The 26070-nt window shown below is 36.3% G+C and overlaps 1 protein-coding gene across 1 annotated transcript in view; it reads left to right on the forward strand.

Annotated features, from left to right (window-relative positions):
- Positions 1 to 8129: 8129 nt before the first annotated feature.
- Positions 8130 to 26070, forward strand: part of SLCO1A2 (solute carrier organic anion transporter family member 1A2) — a 36303-nt gene continuing 18362 nt past the window's right edge. The window contains exons 1-8 of the mRNA XM_045868669.3: positions 8130 to 8271; positions 11990 to 12122; positions 15394 to 15500; positions 17832 to 17978; positions 20840 to 20938; positions 21531 to 21752; positions 24393 to 24557; positions 25778 to 25973. Coding sequence (XP_045724625.2) covers positions 8130 to 8271; positions 11990 to 12122; positions 15394 to 15500; positions 17832 to 17978; positions 20840 to 20938; positions 21531 to 21752; positions 24393 to 24557; positions 25778 to 25973 — 1211 coding nt within the window. The remainder of the gene's footprint in view (positions 8272 to 11989; positions 12123 to 15393; positions 15501 to 17831; positions 17979 to 20839; positions 20939 to 21530; positions 21753 to 24392; positions 24558 to 25777; positions 25974 to 26070) is intronic.

Genomic DNA, 26070 nt, shown 5'->3' on the forward strand with positions numbered 1-26070 from the left:
GAAAATTTTTAAAATGTGTCTGAAAAGCTAAAATGTTTTAGGGAACGTTTAGTGTTAACTCAATCACATTTAATTCCTTCCAGGTGCTTAGCTTCAAACAGCTACCTCTTACCCCAGTCAAGACAACTGTTTATAAAACTTTTCTCAAGACAATAAACACATTTTGAACAAATCTTTGAGGCATGGTGATAAAAACTGCTCAAGATGGGTACATAGTATCACAATGCAGAGATGGAACTAGAGAATTCCTGTTTGTGGGGATTTTCTGTGTCACTAACTCCACATTCTGTGTCCTGTGGTTGCCGCATAGGAAAAATAGGCATTGAGAATAGTCATGACTTTAGCCACTAAAAAGATACAAAAGTAGGGATCCGAAAGGGTACATGCACCCCGATGTTTATAGCAGCAATGTCCACAATAGCCAAACTGTGGAAAGAGCCAAGATGTCCATCGACAGATGAATAGATAAAGAAGAAGTGGAATATATATACAATGGAATATTATGCAGCCATCAAAAGGAATGAGATCTTGTCATTTGCAATGACGTGGATGGAACTGGAGGGTATTATGTTGAGTGAAATAAGTCAAACAGAGAAAGACATGTATCATATGATCTCACTGATATGAGGAATTCTTAATTGCAGGAAACAAACTGAGGGTTGCTGGAGTGGGGGGTGGGGTGGGAGGGATGGGGTGACTGGGTGATAGACACTGGGGAGGGTATGTGCTCTGGTAAGCGCTGTGAATTGTGCAAGACTGTTGAATCTCAGATCTGTACCTCTGAAACAAATAATGCAATATATGTTAAGAAAAAAAAAGAAGAAGAAGAAGAAGGTAGCGGGAGGGGAAGAATGAAGCGGGGGAAATCGGAGGGGTAGACGAACCATGAGAGACAATGGACTCTGAAAAACAAACTGAGGGTTCTAGAGGGGAGGGGGGTGGGAGGATGGGTTAGTCTGGTGGTGGGTATTGAGGAGGGCACATTCTGCATGGAGTACTGGGTGTTATGCACAAACAATGAATCATGGAACACTTCATCTAAAACTAATGATGTAATGTATGGGGGTTAACATAAGAATAAAAAAAAAAAGAGTGAAGCTAACTTAGACATGGGAGAGGAATAGGTTTTCTCCCTCTCTTATTGTTTAATTGCGTGACCATAATTGGGCTCAGACATTGGCAAGGAGAATAGAAGGGGAAAAAAGAGAGGAGGAAGACTGGATTCTAAATCGTGAGCAGGAAGAAATGAGGACAGTTGAGAGGTTTGTGATAAAAGCAGATATATTACAAACGAGGACCAAAGACTAGCATTACCCATTCTTTTGAAAAATTAACCCTATCTATTGGTTTTTCCAAAACTAGTGCCATGTACTTGCTCTGTAATTAAGGTGACTTGGCGTTTTATGGGGGGGATTTCAGCATGAGTTCATTTGTATGCTATTCAGATTTGCCAAGACTGTCTCTAATAATTTTCACGTATGATCTACCAAGTTTTCACCACTTACATACCAAACAATTTGTATTTGGTCATATGCTGTTCAGTTGTATTCTAATGTGTTTTATTTAAAAGTTTTACCTTTTTCAATAAAAACATAAGTTCCTTGCGATCTGGGTCCAAGTACTTTCCACAGAGGCTTACACCTTTCTAACTGGTTTATATTGTCTATAGGACAGCTTACTGTCTTGTTCACAGCTAAAATCCTGTGCTTAGCCCTACGGTTGGTACATAGCAGACTTTCAAGAAATGTTTGTTATGTCTGCGAGAAGATGAGTAAAGAGAACTAAGCTCATACATAATTGTTCAGTGGCTGTTGCCTTAATGTGTGTAGGGAAGTGGGATTCAGCAAATGTATAGAGGCAAAGCAATTAGGTTTTATAAATTAGTGCGCTGAGGATCACTTGTTAAATGGATATTGTTCAGAAGATTTTAATATATTAATGCTGGGGATACTACTAAGGTATCATTCTGGCAACTTGAAGTAGATTTACTAGAATAAATATTGTCCGAGTGAAACACTTTGGTTTTGATGCAAAATAAGGCCCTAGTTTCAAGACACAAGCAGACAAAATCTTTGACAAAAGGTTAGTAGAATTTAATAGTTTAATTCATCTTTTTGTTTTACATATAAAAATGTGTGCCTATGTAATATATATGTGTGTAAATACACATATATCTATATTTATTATATGTGTAGGCATATAGATCTCCACTTACATGTTTGGTCTTCTTCTAAACCTCACATTATAACTTGGAACCGTAGGATTCTTTTCCAGATCATAGAATTATTTGTTATTTTTACTTAGGCTATTTCCATGATTAAAATTCCATATCTCCCCAGGTTTCCGTGAATCAGCAGTGCCCCAGAAAACGTTTCCCTTCCTGAGACTCCAGGGAAGTCTTGGAACGCAAAGAACTTGAAGAGGGAGCCTGGCCAAATAGAGATTTTTGAGCCTTGGTAGGCTTGCTGAAGCAGATTTTTAGCACAAACACAAATCAAAGTCTTTGTGTACTTAAAAGCAGCAGTTTCATGTAAGTCCAAAAAGCTCATTTTGGTTCTATTTGTTTGGCTAAAGAAATGAAAAGCTTTGTTTTAACCATGTGGTCATTATTTTGCAATGGGGACCTAGCAAATTATTCCAATATCTTTAATCTCACTAAAGAGTAACTAAAATTATTTGATGTAACTTTCTCAGTGGAAAATTAGCAACTAAATCTTCTCTAACGTCATTATTTTCTTCTAGATCTGAATCAAAGCTTCTCAGGTATTTTTGTAATACAATGGAATCTGATTGTTACTCAGATTCCGTGTTTTCTTCAAAAGAATGACGATTTATGATTTTGTCAGTTAATAGATTTTTGTCTCCTTTAAAAGGATAGAACTAAGAAATATCAAGATTTAAAACCTAAATACCTTGGGACACTCAGAAGAACAACATGGCAGAAATTGAGAAAAGAATTGAAACCCATAGAATAAGATGTCTTTCCAAGCTGAAGGTATGGACTCGTGTGTGTGTGTGGATATATGTATATGTACCTTTTTTTTTTTAACCTAGAGCTTGTAAAGTTGCTCACATGAAGTGATTTAATGTTAATGTCACATTACCTGATATACTGATAATTTCTTGCTTTGCTGAGGTTTGTTTTAAACTGAGGGTTGAATAGGGCTATTGATTCAGGCAATTTAATCAGAAATGGTTTTGAGGAACTTAAATGGAAAATAAGGTCTTAAAGTTTTCAGGCACATAATATATTACACCAGGATTTAATTTGTTGGATCAAAGGGCCATTTTAATGCTCACCCTTGTAGGGTTTCTCGTCCAGAGGAGTATGGGGGTCTCTCCTAGAAAATGGTTCAATGGACAGAAATGCTTTGTCTATCTGCATGGAATGATTACTTCACAACAAGCCAGTAAAACAAATGTTTACTTCAAGCTTTGGCAACATATCAATCATTCTCTGTAAGAATAATGCCCATTTTGTTAATTGTTTCTGGTATTCTTGCCTATTTCAGAGCAAATTCTTTTCATATAACTTCAAAGCCATTTGCCTTCAAAGAAAATTTGAATTTGTTTTAAACCAAGGGATCTGGAAATTTGTCTGGATTCTACAGCTAGTGCCCGCAAGTGATTTCCAGACTTAAACTGCCACCAATATTCTCCCTATCAAAGTTTGTTTTCTCTTCACACACATGTAGGGAAAATCTACACATGTGCATAGAAGTGGAGAATTATGATCTAGATCTAGAAAACTACTTTTGCCTAAAATGCCATATTAATTATTTAAAAAATTCCTCTTAAATTGTCCCCCAATTCTCATGTCCTTCTTCTAAAATTGAGTGTTAAAAATAAGGATTTAGGCTCAGGATCCCCGTGTTCATACCTAGGTTCAACTGCATACTTGCCAGGTGACCTTGGACAAGTTCCTTAACCTCTTTGTGCTTCTGCTTTCTTATTTGAAAAAGCTAACAACAATACTCTTATTTCATAGGATTTTTTTCCTTTTTACAAACTTGGAAAAATTACTAGAATATTGTAAACATTCAATAAATATTAGCTATTATTATTGATAGCATTATATGTTAACTAACTGGAATTTAAATAAAAACTTGGAAGAAAAAATTAATAGCATTTGTGTGTAAAAGTCAAGTCAATCAGAGAAAGACAACTATCATATGGTTTCACTCATGTGTGGAATGTAAGAAATAGTGCAGAGGATCATAAGAAAAGGGAGGGAAAACTGAACGGAAAGAAATCAGAGAGGAGACAAACCATGAGAGACTCTTAACTCTGGGAAACAAACTGAGGGTTGCTGAAGGGGAGGTGGGTGGGGGGATGGGGTAACTGGGTGATGAGCATTAAGGAGGGTACGTGATAGGATGAGCACTGACTGTTACATACAACTGATGAATTATTGAACACTACATCTGAAACTAATGATGTTGGCTAATTGAATTTAAATAAAAAAATAAAAGTCAAGTCAGGTGTTATTTATAAATAATTGCTCTTAATTTAATATTTGCTTACTTTGGAGTTTGGCAAGATTAGATACTGATGTTCATGTTATGGCAAAATATTAAGAGGACAAGTCTATCAGGTAAAACTGGGCACCAACTGCTTAATAGTCAGATTTTTTTTTTTGCTTCTCTGAACTTAGAAATATGCATAGTAAACAAAATTCTTTAGAAAGCATCAGAGGACTGTCCTCAATAAGTTTGCCTAAAACTCTGGGTATTACTGTTAAATGCTAGTAGGATAGCTTCATAAACATAGAGGTTATTTTGCACCAGACATGAGTCATAATAGCCACTGGTTGCTTTCACTTTGTGACTAGAACCAAACTGTTTAGGCAACCCATCTAGGTGTTTTGGGAAAGAACATTGGGGTCATGATTCATCTAGTTTCCTTTCTTAAAGTGTAAAATAAAATAAATTATTCTCCCAAATATGATTCATATGTTATTTTATAGACCTTACTTTTAAATATAAAACCTGAATTATAAAACCATATGAAAATTTTATATTCTCAATCATGTGCTCTGCAAAGATTTATAGTGTGGAGTCAGTTTCTACAAATGACATTTACTATAAAAGACTAAACAACTGGAGTTATAGCCATATTATCTTCTCAGCCATGTAATGGTTTTGACTCATTTTGAGCTTTATACTTAAATTTCCCAGTTCTTTTTCCATAAATTTCTATTCAGATTTCTCCAAATGAATTGGTACAGCCAACTCAGCTTAGGAGTATTTATTTAATCCTATTATATTTCATCTTATATTCAGCCCACTTTCAGCTCTGACCACTTCTTCAGGATGTTTTTGAATATTTCATCTGTCATTCATTCAGCAAACTTGTATTGAGTGCCTACTATTCTTTAGGCATTTACTAGACACCAAAGATGCAAAGGTAAATAATATATGGATCCTATATTTGAATTGTTCACAGTATAGTGAGGGAGGCGGTTATAGGCATCCAAGCTTATATATAAAATGCATTGTGATAAGAGCTATAATAGAGACAGTACACAGCAGGTAGGTAATGAGTGAGTAGTCAAGGCTGCCTGGGGAGCAGAGAGACAGGAAGGCTCCACATTAGAAACGATGATAGAGTTGATAATAGAGATAGAGTATGCATTTATCAGATGCATAAGGGGAAGAAAAACTTTACAAGTGGAATGCCATCCTGTAAAAGGCACTGAGATGTGAAATGGCATGGTGAATTAAGAAACTGTAAGTAGAACATTATGTCCAGGGACAAGCAGCAGGATATGATACTGAGATATAGATGAGACACCGTTTGCCATCTAAAAAAATAGAGATTTTTGCTTGTGAGAAATCACTGAAACATTTTAAGAAGTGAAATCACATGCTAGTTATGCATTTTATTTATTCATTTGGCAGATATTTACTAAACTCCAAATTAGTGGTGGTGTCAAGGGGAGGGAGTGTAGGTGTGGACAAGACTAGAGGCAACTAAGTAATGCCGGCAATTGTCTTAGCTAAGCTGTATGTTCATTTGAGAGATTTCAGCATATGGATGATAGGGAAAGCTATGGGAATAAGTGAGATTTCTTAGGGAGAGCACATAGAGCACAAAGAGTAGAAGGTACAAGACAAATCCTGAAGGGATTGACCAAAGAGAAGACTGAATAGAAAGAGTCTAGCAGGCAGGTGGACATATATGTATGCATGGGGGGAGGGAATTTCAGGAAGAAAAGAGATTAGCGGGGTCAAATGAATCAGAGACATCAGGTTAGTTGAGGACTAAGAAGTATCTACTGAATTGGAAACTAAGAAGTTGCTTTTGACCTTTTGTGGAATAGTTCAGGAGAGGCTAGACATTAGGAAACTAAAGGGTGAATGGAAGGTTAGGGTCTAGGCAATAAACCTGTTCTTCCAAACAGCCTGATGGTAGCTGAAGTAGCAACTATCAGGGGTTAGGGAAAAAATAAAATTTTTTAAAGACAAATATCTTGAATATATTTATAAATTAGTAGGGAGAGAGGCAGTAAAGGGCGTGAGGTTGAACATAGAGGATAGAGTATTTACTGATAAATCATGATCTCAAATGGGTAGAATGGGTTCAAAAGCATGGGTGGAGGAATTTTATTGTACTGGAAAAGGGACACCTATCCTTTAAAGGCAGGAGGGGAATTAGAGGGGCAGAGATGGAGGTAAGTTTGATGATGACATTGTGGAGATCATTTGCTAGTCATGAAAAGCACCTGACTGGTTTGAAGACTGAGAAATGGAAAAGATTGTGAATAATTTTGAAGGGAATGTGCAGGTGCAATATAAATTGTGGGGTTGGTTCAAGATTGGGAATGTGAAAGGTGGAGGGGTGAAGATTTTAGGGATTTGAGTATGCTGGCTAGAGAGCAGACTGAATTGTCTCCAAGGATGGAATTGTCATCAGGAAACATCTTTAAGTGGGACCAAGGAAAAAGTCCTATGGCATAGGGTTGGAAACCACCATTCAGGACAACCTAAATCTATTCATCACTAATTTGTTGGTCTTGAAGCAGTGCTTAATCTACCTAATCATACTATTACCCAGTATATAACACTCATTTGCCAAGCCCTCTATTGAAATCTAAGTCTGTTTCTTTCTAATTTAATAAAACTATCAAAATTTTGGCTTTTCCACCTTTTTAGTAAGATCATACTAGCTTTTGGTGATCACAATAGTTCTATTTGTTAAGTTGTCCTTGATTTTTGTTATGGATCACATCAACCTGACTGTCCTCTGAAACTCTACCAGTATACAGGAAATGTGATTCAATACATGGAAATTTATTGTATTCATATTCATTCCTTAAAGCAAATGCCTGGTCAGTTTAGAAACATTTTTATAATGGTTTATAATTACTTTAATATAACATATATATATAAATACGTATATATAACATATAACATTGCTTTAAATAAATAAACTGGGAGTGAGCAGCAATCTAATGTTGCATGATTTACCTATTACTTTGGAGAGACCCTGAGCAAATTTGCTATAGAAATAATGTCTTTGTGTAATGCCACGTTCCTTTTTTTATTATTGTATATGTCTTCTTTGTACTACAGATAGCATTATAGTGCTGAAGATCTATTCAAACTATTAGCTATATCTTATTTAGAGTGGCTGTTTCTGTGTATGTCCAAGATATGCCTATAAAATAATGAGGCTACAACTACTGACAAAATTCAATATTACTGGGGCACCTGGGTGGCTCAGTTGGTTAAGCGACTGCCTTCGGCTCAGGTCATGATCCTGGAGTCCCGGGATCGAGTCCCGCATCGGGCTCCCTGCTCGGCAGGGAGCCTGCTTCTCCCTCTGACCCTCCCCCCTCTCATGTGCTCTCTGTCTCTCTCATTCTCTCTGTCTCAAATAAATAAATAAAATCTTTAAAAAAATTCAATATTACTAATCAGTCCTACTTTGAGTTTTCAAAGAGATAACATGGCATGAAAGACCAGAAGAACAGACCACATTAAAAGTTTCTTGCATATTCAAGGGTTACTTATGTTGGAGACAACCATTCTTATGGTAGAAGATATTTTGTTAATAGGTGACAAATACAAAAATATATGATCAAAAATAAATTTTTCCTGTGTTTTTTAATATTCTTTTCTCCCTAGATGTTTCTTCTGGCAATAACATGTGCATTCGTATCCAAAACACTATCTGGATCTTACATGAATTCCATGCTCACGCAAATAGAGAGACAATTCAACATCCCTACATTTCTAGTCGGATTTATTAACGGGAGTTTTGAGATTGGTAATGAATTATTTTTGCATTACTTCTTTTTATATTTTATCTATAAAACTAGTCTGAATTTTATTCTACTTATTTGCAATTTTAGGACTAATCTGACTAGTCTAATCTGACTGAATAACATGTTTTCCAAAATGAATGGATAGCCTTGCTAACTTTGCAATATTCTTAGAAACAATTCATTTAAATATTATCCCCCAAATAACACCTGAATATTGCCACATATCCAACCATTGGACTTTTTATTCTAATAGTTTTTTGGTCAGCTAGAATGAGTAGCAGAGTATTTAGAATTTTTATATTTAATCTATCATTTGATAATTCTTAAAACTCTATCTTCCTATGTAGAAGATATATATCATGGTAAACAAAGCTGTTTTCTAAAGGAAAACACGAGTATTTTTCTTCTCCTGCTGTTTCTGGGAGGTTAACAATTCTTCTTTCTAAGTCCAGAGGGAAAAAGAAACTGTTTTCACATCTCCCTGAATTTATTTCAGAAACAGACTCTAGGAAAGAATAAAATCTATTCTTACTGTCTGATTTTTGTGGAGGACTGGGAAGATGTGAAGACACGGGAAGAATGAGGAAGAGAGAGATTTCTCCTGTAAACAAAGCTGCATAGAAATATGAATACTATTCTTTCACAGTTTTAGAGTAGCTTCTACTTCCTCCAAGGTGAAAGTTACCTTTAATATACTTAATCAATATCTGGAAGAAAAATCGGGATTGAGGAGAGGCAAAGCTAAAACAGGTGATGCTTGATCTTGTCTCTTAGTGTTTAACCTATCCCCCCAACCCAACTCAGTACCACTTGTGGGCTGGATCCTGGTGAAGGAGTTAGAAATAACTCTTTATACAGTCCTGCCTGGACTCAGCTCACAATCTAATGGAGGGCATCAATGTACAATAATAATTTTAATTGAATGCAGTAAGTTCGGTGGCATAGATAGATGCAAAGTCCTATGGGAACATACATCAAGACACAGCCTTACTTAGGGAAGATGTTGGAGGATGAGTAAAAAGTTTTCTAGGTGAAGAAAGAGGGATGAGTGTGAAGGGAATTCCAATAGAAGAAGCATAAGGGCAAGGTAGTGTAGTAATTTGTATGGGGAGCAACATTCAGCCCAATATTATTGACTCACAAAGTTTATGTGGGAATTACTAAGATATGAGACTGGAGAAATGGGCAGCAGTGAGAAATCGACTATGGTTAGCCTTGTGTGTTTGCTATGGAACTTGCATAAAATAAAAATTATAAAAGTAAAAAGAAACCCCATTTTATTTGAATAAAATCATCAAAATATTAAAACAACTGGTCATATAGTAGTATTTGTGCTTACCAATACATTAAATATAATATCTACACTAAATTACAATACATTATACTACACTACAATACATTAAAAATAATATCTATACTTACCAATACATTAAATATAATATCTACACTAAACCCCAGGTTTACAGCTTGGGCAGTGGAGTGGATAGTGGTGCTGAGACAGAGAATAGGAAAAGGGGGACAAGACTGTGGTGGTGGCTATGGGGATGATGATGAGTTCTGTTTAGGCAAATTATTTGTGGTATTAGCAGTGAGGCCTTTGAGTAATGATGTCTTCATGGCAGTTATATGAGCTAGAAGCCTTGGAGGAGCTGTTTGGGCTGGAGCTACTGATTATTGAGTAAACGGGTGGTTTTTAAAACTAAAGAACAGATGAGGCTATTTAGGGAGAGGGTACAGGGAGATAAGTACCATGGACAAAGGGTGGATCCCTGAGGTGCACCAATACTTAAGGAATAGGTGGAAGAAAGGAGCCCACAAAAGTGTTAAGAGAAGGAATAGTCAGAGAATTAAGAGGGGAAGCAGGAGAGAATGTTATGATAGATACCAAGGGAGTAGAAGTTTCCAAAAGAAGAATTTGTCAGCAGTCTCAAAAGCATTAGACACATCCAGTTAGACAAGGATAGAAAACTATCCCCTGGGTTTTATGATATGATAATTGATGATTTTGGCCTGGGCACTTTTAGCTGAAGAGTAGATAGAGAAGCTAGAAGGCAGAAAGAGAGCAGTGACTTTGGGAGAGAATGAGAGGGGAAGAAGTGGAATCTGTGACTACAGGTGACGGTTTGGAGAGAAACTAGAAAATATCTGTAATTAAAATGCAGCAGAGAGGGAGACACTTAAAATGTATAAGAAAGATTTTAATTCTTGGACTAAGTTGCTGGAGAAATGGAGTAGGGTGTTAGACCTTGGATGGTCAGATGGGCACCACAACCTCTCAAACTGAAGGAAGGTGGAAAAGCCATTGAGGTGGGAAACCTGACTGCCCCAATTTTTTTGACAAAGTAAAAAGTATTAACTATGGAATGTGAGTGGCGATAGGTGGCTTGAGAAAAATGGTGAAGATCTGAAATAATTGCTGAAGGGAAGAGGAGAGGTAATTTACAGATGCCAATAAATGCATTAGTTTGCTTACCTTTCCTCGGTAATTTTTATAGACAGTGTTCTCCATACCTTTGATAAAAATATTATCTATCCATTTCTATTCCCTCTCAATGGTGATTATTTTACCAACAGAGAAAGGCAGCTTGAAATGCTCACCCTTACATGGAGAGAAGTCTCTTCCTTTCTTCTCATTTCAAAAGTGGATATGGCTTTTGAACGGTGGCTTTCTAGAGATAATACTTTCAACGTGGTTGGCTTTGATGATGGGGATTTTAGAAACCTAGGGAGGCCAGTGTGGTGGCAATTGGTGAGGCACCGTCCATATGAAACAAAATATAGGCACTGACATCTCTTCTTAACAAGGCAGACTAGAGCAAAACAGATATGGAAAGAAAAGTCTTCAAAATATACACTACTACTTGGAAAATTATTAACAACTTGAGGGAGAGTTTTTTAAATTTTTATCATTCTCAAGCTCATCATAGAGATTTTCCTTATGTAGAGTAGATCAGGGAAAATATTGATCACTGAATTTAAAATGTATCATATGAGAACTTCCTCATGTGTTTGGTTCTTTCAACCCTTTACGCCATTCTCATCAAGTCTTGTCCATTGGAATGGGGCCTCCCCAATTAGTTTCTTTATCCTTAAATTTCATCCTAAGATGTGGATAAATTTTTCATTGAATTTACTTCTCAAAGCAAGACTTACTTCTAAGACCCAGTTGGAGAAGTGAAGACCTACTGTTTTTTACTTCTAAGGAGATAAGTAAAAACAAACATAGATCCCTGGCTTGGATATATTGACCAATATTTAGTTACATTTAAATCATGAGTTAAAACATAAATCTATCTGAATTTGACTTTGGCTTCTCTTTTCAAGCATGGAGCAGACATGGAGGGAAAGGCCAGAGGTGACATACAGTCTAACACCTACTTTGGCATCCCATTTTTCTAAGCTACATAATCACACACAGAGTCTTTAACATCTCTCAGAACCATTGCCCAGTCCCACTGGCTTCTCTTCTTCTGCCCTCTTTAAATGTTGGTGTTCCACAGAGATCTGTTTACATATTTGCCGAATTGTGAAACAGAGTCCTTCTTCAAGGCACGAGTTGTGTCTTATTCATTTATTGCTTCATGCATCCCCCTAGCACCAGTCCTGGTATTTGAGAGAGTTTTTATACAATAAATGCCAGATAGTAAATGATTGGATGAAGCTAAGCTATTGTTCATTCTTATTGAAATATTCATTTTTTTATCTCAATTTTTTTCCTAGGAAATCTTTTGTTGATTATATTTGTGAGTTATTTTGGAACCAAATTGCATAGACCTATACTGATTGGTGTCGGATGTGTGGTTATGGGCATAGGGTGTTTCTTACAATCTCTACCTCATTTCCTCATGGACCTGTAAGTATTCCAGTTTCTGATGACTTTTTAAGCTCAACTTTTGATTGTATGGAATGAAACTTGAAATTTCTTTTCTAGGAGCAATACTTCCTAAAAGCACAGAGCACCGCAATGGGAGCTGAAAGATGGAGATTCCATTCCACCAGTCTGTTGTGCTCTGGGCTGCCTTGCTTCACTTACATAGTCACATTTTTCCACCTATGAAACAGAGATTTGGGATTTTATGGAGTGGAGTCTGATGAAAAAATTTTAGGACCTGGCAAAATGTGGGCTTATTCTTTTCCGGGGACTATTTAGACACTTCTAATTACAATGAGGTTCTGTTTACTTGTATGTAGGTCATTAAGAGACAGGCCAGTCTGAAGGTTGATTTTTATTTTAATTTTACCAAAGTAATACGTGCACCAACTTGTAAAATTAAAATTATATTGAAAAAATTTATCCCCTGTCCCTTCAACATTGTCCATATTACTGCTTTCCAGGAGTAGCTACTTGCAACTCTTTTAGTTCTTTCTTCTGCTATTTGCCTCCATGGTTCTAAGTAAATGTTTATCCTTTTAGTTGTTAATACTTTTGTGTTATGTAATATATATTGATTTTCTGCTATAAAATTATATTCACTATTTCCATGTGTATGACTATGTAAGTATCTTTCACTGCTGAACCATGCTGTCATTCCTTTCTTATATCATCTTTATTTTCCTTGGATTTAATAATTGTTCCCTTTTTATTTGAGTCATTTTCTTTTTATCTCTCACTAATCACCAAACTCTCCACTGATAGGGCAACATCTCAAAATGCTCATACATATCACAGGGTTTCATTTTTGTCTTAGAGATACCTCTATGTCACCATCAATCCTCTGTCTGCAATCTGAACTGGAATCTCCCTAGGCTTGGTGCATGGCTCCTTCCTTGAAATTTTCTCTCACCATTATTCTTGGGAATTTTCCAATGACTCTTTTGTTCTTTGAATGTATCTTTTTAAGGAACATTTTGTTCTTCTTTCAAGAATGCAATGTCTTTTTCCATCTAAATTTTCTTCATCTCTCTTCATTCTCTCTGTTTTCTCTGAATGTACAGTTTTTATTTGTTTTGTCTCTATCTTTACTATTACAGGCTTTCCCCATATATCTGGTGGTTCTTGGTTATCTATTCATATTTAAGAGAGAGGAATAACAACAACAAGCTAACTGGAAGTTCTGTGTGTGTGTATAAGTCTTAATCAACGGGGGACTTCTTTGTCGGGTGATTTGTACAGGGACTGGTTATTTTTTAGGTGGCTCAGAACTGCCCATAAACTATCAGCACATGGGAGTGGGAATCTCATTTTTCGGTATGTCGATTTTTTTTAACCTAATATCTGCAGTTTTTAGTATGGCTTCCCTATCCTCGGTGTCTATTTAGTCTCTAGAGCAAAGGCCACATTCAGTTGCAATGGCAGAGGATGTCTATAAAGGCTTAACTGCTCTTTATACACACTTTAAAGCAATCTTCTTTTGGGACTATGCATATTCTCATTTTAGAAGTATCTTGTTTCTTGCCTGAAGTTTTCCAGGTTTGTGTGGCATGTGTTTAGTTGCTCTCCTACAGGCACTTACTCAGGGCTGTGTTTCTCATATCTACAAATCTAGTGATCACTCAACTGCTTTTCCATTTTCAAAATCCTATTAAACTCTCTCTTTTTGTCAAATCTTCCCTTCTCTTTATCCATATGACATTATACCTTTCCTTTCCTATTTTAAAATCCATTTACTACCATTTTGCTGATGTTTGGGGAATGAATGGACATGGAATGAGTTATTGGGTTTTAAGTAGGTAATTTAAATGAAAAAGATATTTTAACTTTCAGGTATTTCTGAAGGGATCAGTGGTTTCAAGGCAAAGAATTTCTACTGTTCTTTTATTTCCTTTCCTACCCTATCCCATCCTATCCAAGACAATATCAAGTAATATTCAGCTATTATTTTCATTTCTTTCTACACTCTGCCAAAGGTATTATTCTTTTCCTCCTCCTCCTCCTCCTCCTCCTCCTTTTTCTTCTTCTCCTTCTCCTTCTCCTTCTTTCTCCTTCTCCTTCTCCTTCTTTCTCCTTCTCCTTCTCCTTCTCCTTCTCCTTCTCCTTCTTCTTCTTTTTTTGTCTGAAGCTTCCATGTCTCATGGGATTATGGATGTGGAGACAGAAGCCTTTGTCCACGATTCATAGCCAAATTCTATGGGTATGACTGGGCAGTTATTCTAAGGGGAAGGTATTTTAACCCTTTTTATTATGTTCTATAACATAGTAATTAGGACTATTGGTGACATCCAAGCATAACACTCTTTAGCTCATTTGAAACTCAGAAAGGCAAGTTTTCTTTGGCTTTCTCTTATCTAATAGAAATATAGAAACCAACCCAGTGCAAGTTCTAACAAAGAGAGCTGGACATATTTTCCGCCATTGTTGCAGCAAGTAATTTTCTTTCTGAGAAAGGGCATGTGGATCTTGTGGTAATTTGCCTAAGATAAATGGTCAGAGTTTATTAACACTTTTGTTCTCATGAGAAGAGAAAAAGACATTACATTGTGCCGCCACAGTGTTTGAGATTCTCCTAAGTTTTCTCATTATAATGGGTACATGTTTTGTTTCTCTGAGGGCATTAATGAACACATGAAGGAATTATTGTTTGGATTCTCAGAAAGTGGGAGACTTTTTTTGTTGTGTTGTTTTTCTCCCCAGAGCCTTTAATTACACTTTGTTGAATCTATTATTTTTCTTGGTTTTTGTTCCTTATCCCACAGTAATTATTTCCAGGAAATGATCACCTAAAAACCACTGAAGGTTGATGCCAGATAATTTAAAAGGTATATCATCCCCCTACAGATAATTGAAAGCTAGCTGTCAGGGCGCCTGGGTGGCTCAGTTGGTTAAGCGACTGCCTTTGGCTCAGGTCATGATCCTGGAGTCCCAGGATCAAGTCCCACATTGGGTTCCCTGCTCAGCGGGGGGTCTGCTTCTCCCTCTGACCCTCTTCCCTCTCGTGCTCTCTGTCTCTCAATCTCTCTCTAAAAAAAAAAAAAAAAGAAAGCTAGCTGTCAAGTGATTGTACGTTGACAGTGAGTGGCAAGTTCTTTTCAGTGATATTAATTTATGATGATTAGGTGGCAAAATGAAATCTTTCCTGGATTTGGATGTTGTGTCTTATGTGAAGCAGGAGTTGTTAATCTGCACAATGCTCACATTGTCTTCATTGGCTCCCTAACATCACCATGTTTTCCCTGTGTTCATACAGATATGAATATGAATCTACAGTTTCAGTTTTAGGCAATTTGTCCTCAAACAGTTTCTTGTGTATGGAAAATGGAACCCAGATTTTCAGACCAACAGAAGATCCATCAGGTTGTGTACTTCATTGTATTGCTTTCTGTTCAGTGAATTTGTAACTGAACACTTTCTGCTGAGGGGCTTTGAATGTTATTAAGTTTGGTTAAGTGAGTAAGGTAAATGAACAAAAGACATTTTTTTTCAGAGATTTTGGAGGAGATCATGGAAGGAAATAGAAATGGCTCATAATTTAAATGTTATTCCTCTTATATTTGAATATACTTAATAAGAATGTCTTATCTGTTCTTTGTAATGGTTATTTATTTATTTATTTATTTTTGCAATGGTTATTTAAAAATAAGTCAGAGACATCCATCCAAGGACGACTTAGAGTTAATTCTATAGAGGAAAACATCTTAGAAAGATGGATTTAGGCTGATGATTTGTAAATGAGTAATGGAAATAAAAACAAAAAGATGTGTGTTATAGCACTGATCTGTAGCAGAGAAAGCAGGCAAGTATGCTATAACCTTGATTTACTCTATTCTCTTTCTGCTGAAGTAGGAACTTGTCTTTCTGCCCTACTTCTTCCTCTTTACCAGAGGTACTAATTTATAGTCTGACACAATAGTGGTGCTTCTTCTGGCTTTCTGCAGGCCCAGGCACCAACATGCCAGCTTCTACTCCTTCATATGTTAAGGGACCTCCTATATAATCTTCTGGTGATGCTTAGTCTGGAAGTAACCCATTGATTGACCACAGACCAGAACTTCTCTTCCTCTGATGAGGACATTTTTATGCTGGATTCATATCAGTGGGGGTTACATTGGTCCCCAAGGCTGGGAATTTCACTGCTGGCATGGAATCAGAGGAAACTAAACAGCTTCAAGGAGTGTAAGAATAGCTGTCTCAGAAACTCTAAGCCAAAGCAACTCCCTGGGGACAGAAAGAAAGAAACAAACAAACAAAAAAGCCAGTGACGTCAATGGTGGCCTATATTCTCTTCTTAAACTGACTTTTGCCAAAGACTGACCTAGGTCTTATTTTCTATTTTTTTTTTTAAATATGCATTGTAATATTTATTTATTTATTTTTATTTTTAAAAGATTTTATTTATTTATTTGAGAGAGAGAATGAGAGACAGGGAGCACGAGAAGGAAGAGGGCAGAGGGAGAAGCAGACTCCCTGTTGAGCAGGGAGCCCAATGCGGGACTCGATCCCGGGACTCCAGGATCATGACCTGAGCCGAAGGCAGTTGCTTAACCAACTGAGCCACCCAGGCGCCCGCATTGTAATATTTAAATCAAAACCTTTCCAGTCTAGTGAATCTCCAGAAACGTACATTAATTCTTTGATCACCTGAAACATGTTAAATTTTGTCCTGGAGTAGGCCTAGAATTTGCCTGTGATCTCTAGACACAAATCACTGCGCTCACCATAAAAAAAAAACCACATGAATACCCAGAAATGGACGTTATGATTTTCTGGATTGGGAAAGACTGAGAGATAAACCTCACAAGATATTTCCAGGCCCAGCTGTGCTCAGGAGCCTCACATCTGTGAGTACCTGGGCAGATTATAGGAGATAAAAATAAGTTGTCATTCACTTTCCTGAAAACATGACCCTACAGAGTATCCTCCTGGCTTGATAGCTGTATGGCTTAGAACAGAATTGGCTGTTTTCAGACAACTGCCTCTCTTCCTCCCTTTCATTCTCTTTGGCCTACTCTTTGTTATTCCACTAAGCAGTACTGCTCCAAGGATTGGGCTGGGTTTCTCTGTTAAAAATTATTTGGTGGTTACAGCATACAGTAGGTCCTACAGAGAAAATGCGATTACTACCCAGTTAAATATTTTTAGTTTCTATAAAGTAATTAGAGCTATAGAGAACTCAGACTTCAGTGAGATTCTTATTTAAATCTTACAGTATCAGTTCTAGGGAGAGATAATTGTGTTTCTTTTCTCTTCCCTGAGTTAGTATAGAAGTGGGGTAGCTCTCACAGCAGCTAACTGGGTTCAGTAGTTGCTGATAAACTATCTCTCTGCAGGGAAAAAGTTCTGGCTTTTAGTGTTTGTCAATTTCTGTGCATAAATACTGTCATCAAACTACCAATGTGTTGCCATTAAATACTAAATTGAAAAGAGATGTGTATACTCTTCATCTATCCCAACCCAGTAGGAATTGGCTCCCAGATACCACTTACATTTGACCATACCTAAGTATCCTGTCAGAAAATGCAAGTGGGATGGTCCAATGATACATTGCTGACATAGTAGTATAAATCACTGACAAGATGCCATGTCACATAAGAACTGTGAAATGTTTACCAAAAATGTAGAATTAAGTATTACTGATATTTTACTACCAAATCACTAATACCATATCTTTTTTTTCTTTAAATACAGACTGTGTGAAAGAAGTTAAATCATTGATGTGGGTATACGTACTAGTAGGAAATATCATACGTGGAATTGGTGAAACTCCCATCATGCCTTTGGGTATTTCCTACATAGAAGATTTTGCCAAATCTGAAAACTCTCCTTTTTATATTGGTGAGTCTGAAAATCTGCCTTAGCCTCTTCTCAGGAAAGGAAGTTCCTTACAGGTAGATGTCAGTTACTCGGACTCAGTGATTTCCAGAATGACGACCAGAGTACCTTGGTACAGCTGGTAATCAATAAAAGTTTACTGAATTAAGCTAACTCCAAAAAAGCTACTTTTCTAACTCTGCTTTTTGCTATTAAAAATACCACTCATGGGCACCTGGGTGGCTCAGTTGGTTAAGCGACTGCCTTCGGCTCAGGTCATGATCCTGGAGTCCCGGGATCGAGTCCCACATCGGGCTCCCTGCTCAGCGGGGAGTCTGCTTCTCCCTCTAACCCTTCCCCCTCTTGCGCTCTCTCTCTCACTCTCTCTCTCTCTAATAAATAAATTAAAAAAAATACCACTCATCTAGTTGCCCCCAGAGTCCTCTTTGACTCATCCATTTCTTTGGCACCACTCTATATCAAGTCTGTTAAGTGATTTACCAATGTTTTCTTTAAAATGTCTCATATTCAAAATCTTTCTATTTTCATTACCTCTATTTTTGTTTGGGTCTACTTCATCTGTAGATTATTATAACATCTTCATTAGTTACTAGCATTTTCTTTCAATTTCTTATAAACATTTTTACAGTATATTTTTTCTCAAATATTGTTTTAATCATGTCTTCTCTACCATGTCTATAAAACATACTGGCTCTTTCTTTACTAAATCTGACCTCTCCACTTATTACTCAGTCTAGTTTCTTCACAATCTCTCCATGCTAGTCAGGCTTTTTCAGATTCTTCACAAATATCTGGTTCATACTTTTGGGAATGTTTCTTGAAATTTCCTTTTCTAAAATCCATCAATGTCACCTCCCACAATAACCAAAATAAGATCTACCTTCTTATGTTGTCTTCCAGTCTCCTAAATGTTCTTAATTTATTATGAATAACTTATTTGTATTCTTTAGTTATTCCATCTGTTGTTATTTACAAAAGTGTAACTTTTAGTCTGGAGACATTTTGCTATTAATGTAGACATATATTTTAAGAACCAGAAATGTCAAAGAGGGTGAAAGAGGATCAGAACAGAGCTACACATAACGAAGATAGGTCAAAATATTTAGAGATCCTTACCCCGAGTAATCTTTGGCAATTTTTGATCACTCATTGATTTTGCAATAAGATTTTGCGATGTTTTTCTTTTCTGTCCTTTCAAATCCCTTCACGTACTTATCTTGAAAGAATACAAATACTTGCCTGCAATAAATTAACAAACACCGTGTTATAATCTGTATTTCTTTATTCAATAAATACTAGGGCGTATAATATATGGAAATAATAGTAATAATCTCTATATGTACTAAGATGAATGAGACATAGTCCATATAAGGTTTAGTATATAAATAACTACATAATTATAAATCAACCAAATCTGATAAATACCTGTGTGTAATTAAATCTGAAAAAAATTAGACTTAAGAAAATGAAATAAATGTGCACATGCATATAATTAAATAACTATAAGTCAATAAGCTATACCATGGAAGAAAATAGTTCCATGTATGGCTTTGAAGTTTAGGAGAGAATATAAAAGCTAGAAATGAATTTTGAGAATCACTTATATAGAGAAAATAAATGAAATTGAGGGAGAAAAACAAGTTTTGTCCTGGGAAGCCATATATAGTGAGAAATCCTAGGTTAAAACACTAGGGAACACTTTTAGTTATTGAGCAGAATAGGAAGAAGAAAATCAAAGGAGTAGTCACAAGGGAAAGAGTAAACAATAAGTGCATAGTTTTGTGAAAGTATTAGGAGGAAAATTCAAAAGAGGAGCTAGCCTGCAAAGTCAAATAACATAAAGAGTTAGGAGAATGGAGACCAGAAAAGGACACCAAATAAGTGGCAAAAAGAACACTGGTGCTACCTGCAAGTATTTTGAGAAGAATGTGGAAGCATTTGAGTAGATTCAGGAAGTGGTGAGGGTGTAAATGCAGAGTCTAGTGAAAGGAAAGAAAGCAGGGTGGATGTGAGATACTGTAATCAGTGAATCAGGGGGACTGAACCAACACAAGAAAGGGCATGTTTAGTTGAGCAAGACCTCAGAGAAGATAGAAGGGGTTGCGGTCAAGAAGTCAGGTCTGTGTCCAGGAGAGGGTTAGCCTACGGAACGGTGGAGAAGGCAGAAGACATATTTTGAAGTAAGGAGGAACAAGTAGAAGAAGCTGGAGAAGCTGTCTGGGTTTCCAGCAGCCAGGAAGGCTCAGCCTCGATTCTGAATTGTAGATAAGCCATGAGCTCACTGATGATGAAATTCTAGATGAGTAAGAAGTCTTGAGGGCAGAGGGGACTGATGAGAATGGAAGACAAGAATTGAAGGATAAGAAAGGAGATCATGATGAAAGAAGAGAAGTAGCAGTAATGGTGAGGACATAGCCAGAAGAGGTTTCAAATCAGAAATGTGGGAGTGAAAGCTTTCTGAGAAACATGCCATGAGAAATTTATTGTAATGTGGTGCTGGTCTAGAATTCCTCCGAAAATGTGCGTACGGAAAGCAGCAAAAGAATCTCACTCTGTGTTGTGGTTTTGTCAACAGTGTGATCCCAGCCTATGCTCCTACAGCAGATTTACTTGCGATTTATCACGCAAGAGAATTTGGAGGCCTAGAGAAAGTGGTTTTAAATCTTGAGGTTCTTTTTCTCCACATTAACAGAAATAAACTGGTTACTTATATGTACATAAAGCTTAATTTTCTCACAAATTGAAAGTTTAAGGCAAACATATCTGAGGCAAAAACAATGCAGTCTTCAGACTCTTTATGGAATTAGGACTCTTTATGTGGGTATATAACTATACTATAACTTTGTATTTTCATTTATTTTTAGGGTTTGTAGAAACAGGAGCTATCATTGGTCCTTTGATTGGACTTTTGTTAGCATCATTCTGTGCAAATGTTTATGTTGACACTGGATCTGTGAACACAGGTAATTCAATAAAATTTATTTATAGGTCTAGAATATACAAATCACCTTCAGTTATGTTATCACAGGTAGTTCTTGCTTTAGTGGGTCAACTCGGTGAGTTGACTAATTCTACTTTTCAGGTGTGCAAACTGGAGTAAAGGAGTTTAAATAATTTTTCGAATATTTCAAACCAGTGAGCAAGAAAACAGGTTAAAATGCTGACCTTCTGACACAAAAGCCAGTGCTCTTTCTATTGTGTCACAACCATGTTTCCTTTTCTCAAGAGATATAAAGACAACGTAGGTCTGAATTTCTTTTAATCAAATAATCATTTATATGTAGTTAAATAGAGCTTGGAATTAGTTCATAAATATCTGTTTATAAATTCCCTACAGGAGAGGACAGAGAACCAAAATAATTTATTGCTAGGCAGTATTGTAATACCACATGTTGTCAGACAAATTTTATGAATGTCTAAATTGTTTACAAGGTCTGTACTTGGATAAAACCTGAGAACTGGTTTTATTAATAATATAATAGTAATATTAATAACTTTCTATAGTTCATGCAGGAAATCGTGACCAGCTAATAAAATGTGTATATTTCTTTACAGATGATCTGACCATAACTCCCACTGATACTCGTTGGGTTGGTGCATGGTGGTTTGGCTTTTTGATTTGTGCAGGAGTGAATGTGCTCACTGCCATTCCTTTTTTCTTTTTGCCCAAAACGCTTCCAAAGGAAGGACTAAAGAATAATGCAGACGTCATTAAAAATGACAAAAAAGAGAAACAAAGAGAAGAGGTCAAGAAGGAAAAGGATGGAATCACTAAAGGCAAATATAAGAATTCTAAATACTATATAATTTACTTTTTGTTTTTTAGAGATGTGTCTCTATTTCATTCTAACACTATATCACGCTAGGGTGCATTAAGACAATTTGTCATTAACAGTCAGTAGTCAATAATGTCTAACAAGTCTGAGTCTTCCTGTGCTACTACTTGGGAATAAGTAATATAATTTGGAAGCCAAACTATCTGTAATCAGTATGTATATAAAATTTTATTTCAATTCAGACACTAAATAAATTCCCATTTGCTTTTAAAAAATCTTTTTTTATAGAGAACATAGGTCTAATTAAAAAAAAAGAAATTCGAACTGAGAACAAAAGGAGGAAAAAATATACACTATTGCAAATAAATATATAGTTCTGAAATAAAAAAATGTTAGCTTGACTGTGAGCTTCCTTCAAGTTAAGGCAGGGAAAGAAAACATGATAAGTCCCATAACTCTCTATATTTGATAGAGAGAAGAAGAAGAATTCTTAAAGAGAAAGTGTTCTCCAAGTAACACATTGTAAAAAAAAGAAAAACTCATCATATGATGTATAATGCAGGCAATATCGAACCACGTAGTAGTTTTCCAGCAAGTACAAATGCATATTTTATAGAACAGGAATTTTTTTTTTCCTTTTTGGATACATCTTCAATAAAAGTTCAAAGAATAATTTACAGAAAGTGTTTCTATGGGAAACTAAGCTAAAGTAGTCTAAGTGTTTAATGTTCAAGAACACTGATTCTCAAACTTGTCCATATGTTGGAATTACCTGGGAAATTTTAAAAAATTACTGATGCCCAGAAATACTGTAGTATTCCCAGGAGGTCTGATTTAATTAGTACGAGGTATGACCTGGGCCTTGGAATTCTTAGAGATTGTTCATTTACAAGGTAAAGAGGGACTCAGTCTCCTTATCTGTAAAATGGGGTAATAACAGTACTTATTATTACAGAGTTGTTGTGTGAGGGTAAAAGGAGGTCTGGCACATATTACTATTATTACTGCTATTAGTATTAGTGTTATTATTGTTGATGTTGCTACTTCTACCAACACCCATAAATTATAAGACCTGTTTGCACAGAATTTTTATTAACAATTACACATTCACTTAAACTACTATTAAACATAATACTTCTCAGATCATTAGAAGCCAATTCAGAACCTTTCAAATTCCAGGGTGGTCATGATTATATTAACAATTCCTTTGGAAAGGCTGATATGGACTGATAGAAGATTTTAACACAGAATATTGTTTGTGATCTGCAAAGATCAGTTGGGGAAAGAACTGAGCTTAGTATGAGACATATAGAAAACAAGTGGAGCGGGGCGCCTGGGTGGCTCAGTCGTTAAGCATCTGCCTTCGGCTCAGGTCATGATCCCAGGGTCCTGGGATCGAGCCCTGCATCGGGCTCCCTGCTCAGCGGGAAGCCTGCTTCTCCCTCTCCCACTCCCCCTGCTTGTGTTCCCTCTCTCGCTGTGTCTCTCTCTGTCAAATAAATAAATAAAATCTTAAAAAAAAAAAAAAAAAAGAAAAGAAAACAAGTGGAGCTTAGTATGAGACATACAGAAAAGAGATTTGAACTACTGAGACTCATCTATTAGGACAGAGATGTCAACAAATATGGACAACTTAAAAAGCTCCAAAGTGCTCTGAACACAACTTTCTCACCTGCCATGTACTTTATTCATAAATATGAATTCTACAGCCAAAATAGATTTCTTTGCATTAAGCTATGCTACCTTCTCTCTCTCTCAGTTTGTTTATTTATTGATTCTTTGGATTTCAGGCAGCTTATTGAGCAAAAAATACACAATAAGTAAGGAAATCAAGACAAAGAATGTGAAGATAGGAAAAGTGAAAACTAATTATAAGTGAGACTTTGACTCCAAAATGGTGGCAGGGTGACCTTGGAACATTTCCAAGAGATGGGCCACAAATTTGGCCCTAAGCTGTGTCAGTCCACACCAACAGGGGAAAGTTTGGGTTATATCATTTACATAACCCTTAGTATGTACCAAATGAATCAAGATCTCAGAGAGTGGAAACTGGTGTTTTGTATTTTAAAAGATCTCCAGGTGGTTTCATTGTGTATCCAGTGTGAACCTCTGACAGGACCAAACTGTTGTTCTGAGGAAGTAGAAAAATACCCAGTACTTGAGAAAATTATATCCCATGAATTTCCACATATTTTAAATGCTCAGGAACAATAATATCAATATTTGAGTGTGAACTTTATCAAGTTGATCTCCTTCTAAACTTTAAAAACAGAACAAGCATCTTTCAGTCTAGATGATCTCTAGAAAAGAGAGGCTATTAATAGAAGGGAAAAAAAGGAACTGGTGTGAATGCAGACAATATTTTGGTCATGTTATAGTTTTTCCTTAAGACACAATAACAACTTAGTGATGGTAAAACTGTTATGTTTGGCTCCCTGCCCAGTCAGCTGCATTACTGACTTGCAGAGGGTACCCTTTGGCTTTCAAGAGGTAACAAAACAAAATAAAGCAAAACAAAACCCAGTATGTGCACTATAAGCAAAAATCTTAATTTGGGAGGGGAGGTTCATGTTTTAGAAAAAGTCAATCTTAAAATGCAAAGCCAAGCTAGTTTAACACTATTGTCATTCTTTCATTTCAGATTTTTTACCGTTCATGAAAAGTCTTTTATGCAACCCAGTTTACATGCTTTTCATACTAATAAGCATTGTACAGTTCAATGCATTTGTTAATATGTTCACCTTCATGCCTAAATATCTGGAACAGCAATATGGAAAATCAGCTTCAGATGCAATCTTTCTAATCGGTATGTTTATTCTTCTCTATGTTAGTAGCTCACTTTTTTTTTTTTTTTAACCATGAAAGGGTAAACAGTGTGATGATGGGTCTAGGAAACTCCTAAACTGAAATATGTGGAGATGTTTCTGTCCCTGGTACATTTCTCCCTTCCGTTCTCCAGGGAAATCCACAAACGGGAGGGAAGGACAGAAGCCAGGAAATCCTGGCTTTCTTCTCTGCTCTCTTGCCGGTCAGAATACAAATTCAAAATATTTTTGGAAATCTTGGGGAATGTACAGATTAGAGATAATTTTCAGAGAGGCAAACCATTAATGTAAAAAGGAAAACAATGTTAATTCATTAGGAGTCTGAGTTTTACTCTTTTAACTCCAGGATATGAATTCCATGTCTCTCCTTAGTTCCCTGGGCCCCCTGGTGGTTTGAGATGTCTTTGCAGCCCACGCATTCTGATTTTTCCGTGACCCCATTAACTTCAGTGGCTCTCTTCCACTTTGGGTTTCTCCTGAGAGCTTTTTACTGTTTTGAAAAGTGAATTTCCCAGACTACCTGCATCCACATCACCTAGAATGCTTGTTAAAATTTCAGATACCTGGTGCCCACCGAAGACATACTAAATTAGACAATCTGGTGTGGGATTCTGGAATGGACTTTTAACCACTCTCCCAAGAAAATGTGATGGGATTCACTTACCCTGGCATTGTAAGAATGCAACCAAGGGCTGTCTTGTCCTTATCCTTGATTTTTTCCCCTTTTTTTTAGGGAGAGGGACACGAAGCATAAATATACTTGACAATCACAGGTTCAGCAAAGTGAGCCTCCAAAGTACCTTGAGCTAAGTCAAATTCTTATCGACTAGAGAGGGTTTAAACAACTGTAAAATCATATTACTCACAAACTACTGGTCAACTTTGACTTGTCAGTCCTACCTGAACCATTAGAAAGAAATGTACATCATGAGCCCTGCATACAAGAAATTTACAACCTACTATAATTAATTAAATGAAGGATAGTGATAACAGTCTTCAAAATATACTTTGACATTGTGGGTCATTTAAAAATCTCTCTGTACATAATATGTAACTAAATGGAGATAAAATTCAATCAGCTTTCTTCACTTTGAGTTGGACCTAAATGGTTTCTTATGCAAGACATATTAGATAAAAAGTGGTATCTTATTTGTTCTTTTGCTAAGTCACTTTGTAAACAACATTTCACTTACATTTATAGGCATTTATAACTTACCTCCAATATGCCTTGGATATATAGCTGGTGGTTTAATTATGAAGAAGTTCAAGATTACTGTCAAACAAGCTGCCCACATAGGATGTTGGTTATCTTTATTTGAATATCTTCTCCATTTTTTGTGTTTTCTCATGATCTGTGATAATTCTTCAGTTGCTGGCATAACTACCACTTATAAAGGGTATGTTGTTTTCTAATGAATGTCATATTTTTAAAACAGTTAATAATATATTTTATTCAATGATTACCCATGACCAGCTAATCGGAATTAATAACAA

Source organism: Mirounga angustirostris, unplaced genomic scaffold (genome assembly GCF_029215605.1).
Source record: "Mirounga angustirostris isolate CCGP_5_RB_7025 unplaced genomic scaffold, mMirAng1.0.hap1 SCAF_5, whole genome shotgun sequence".
In the NCBI taxonomy this organism is placed as follows: Eukaryota; Metazoa; Chordata; class Mammalia; order Carnivora; family Phocidae; genus Mirounga; species Mirounga angustirostris.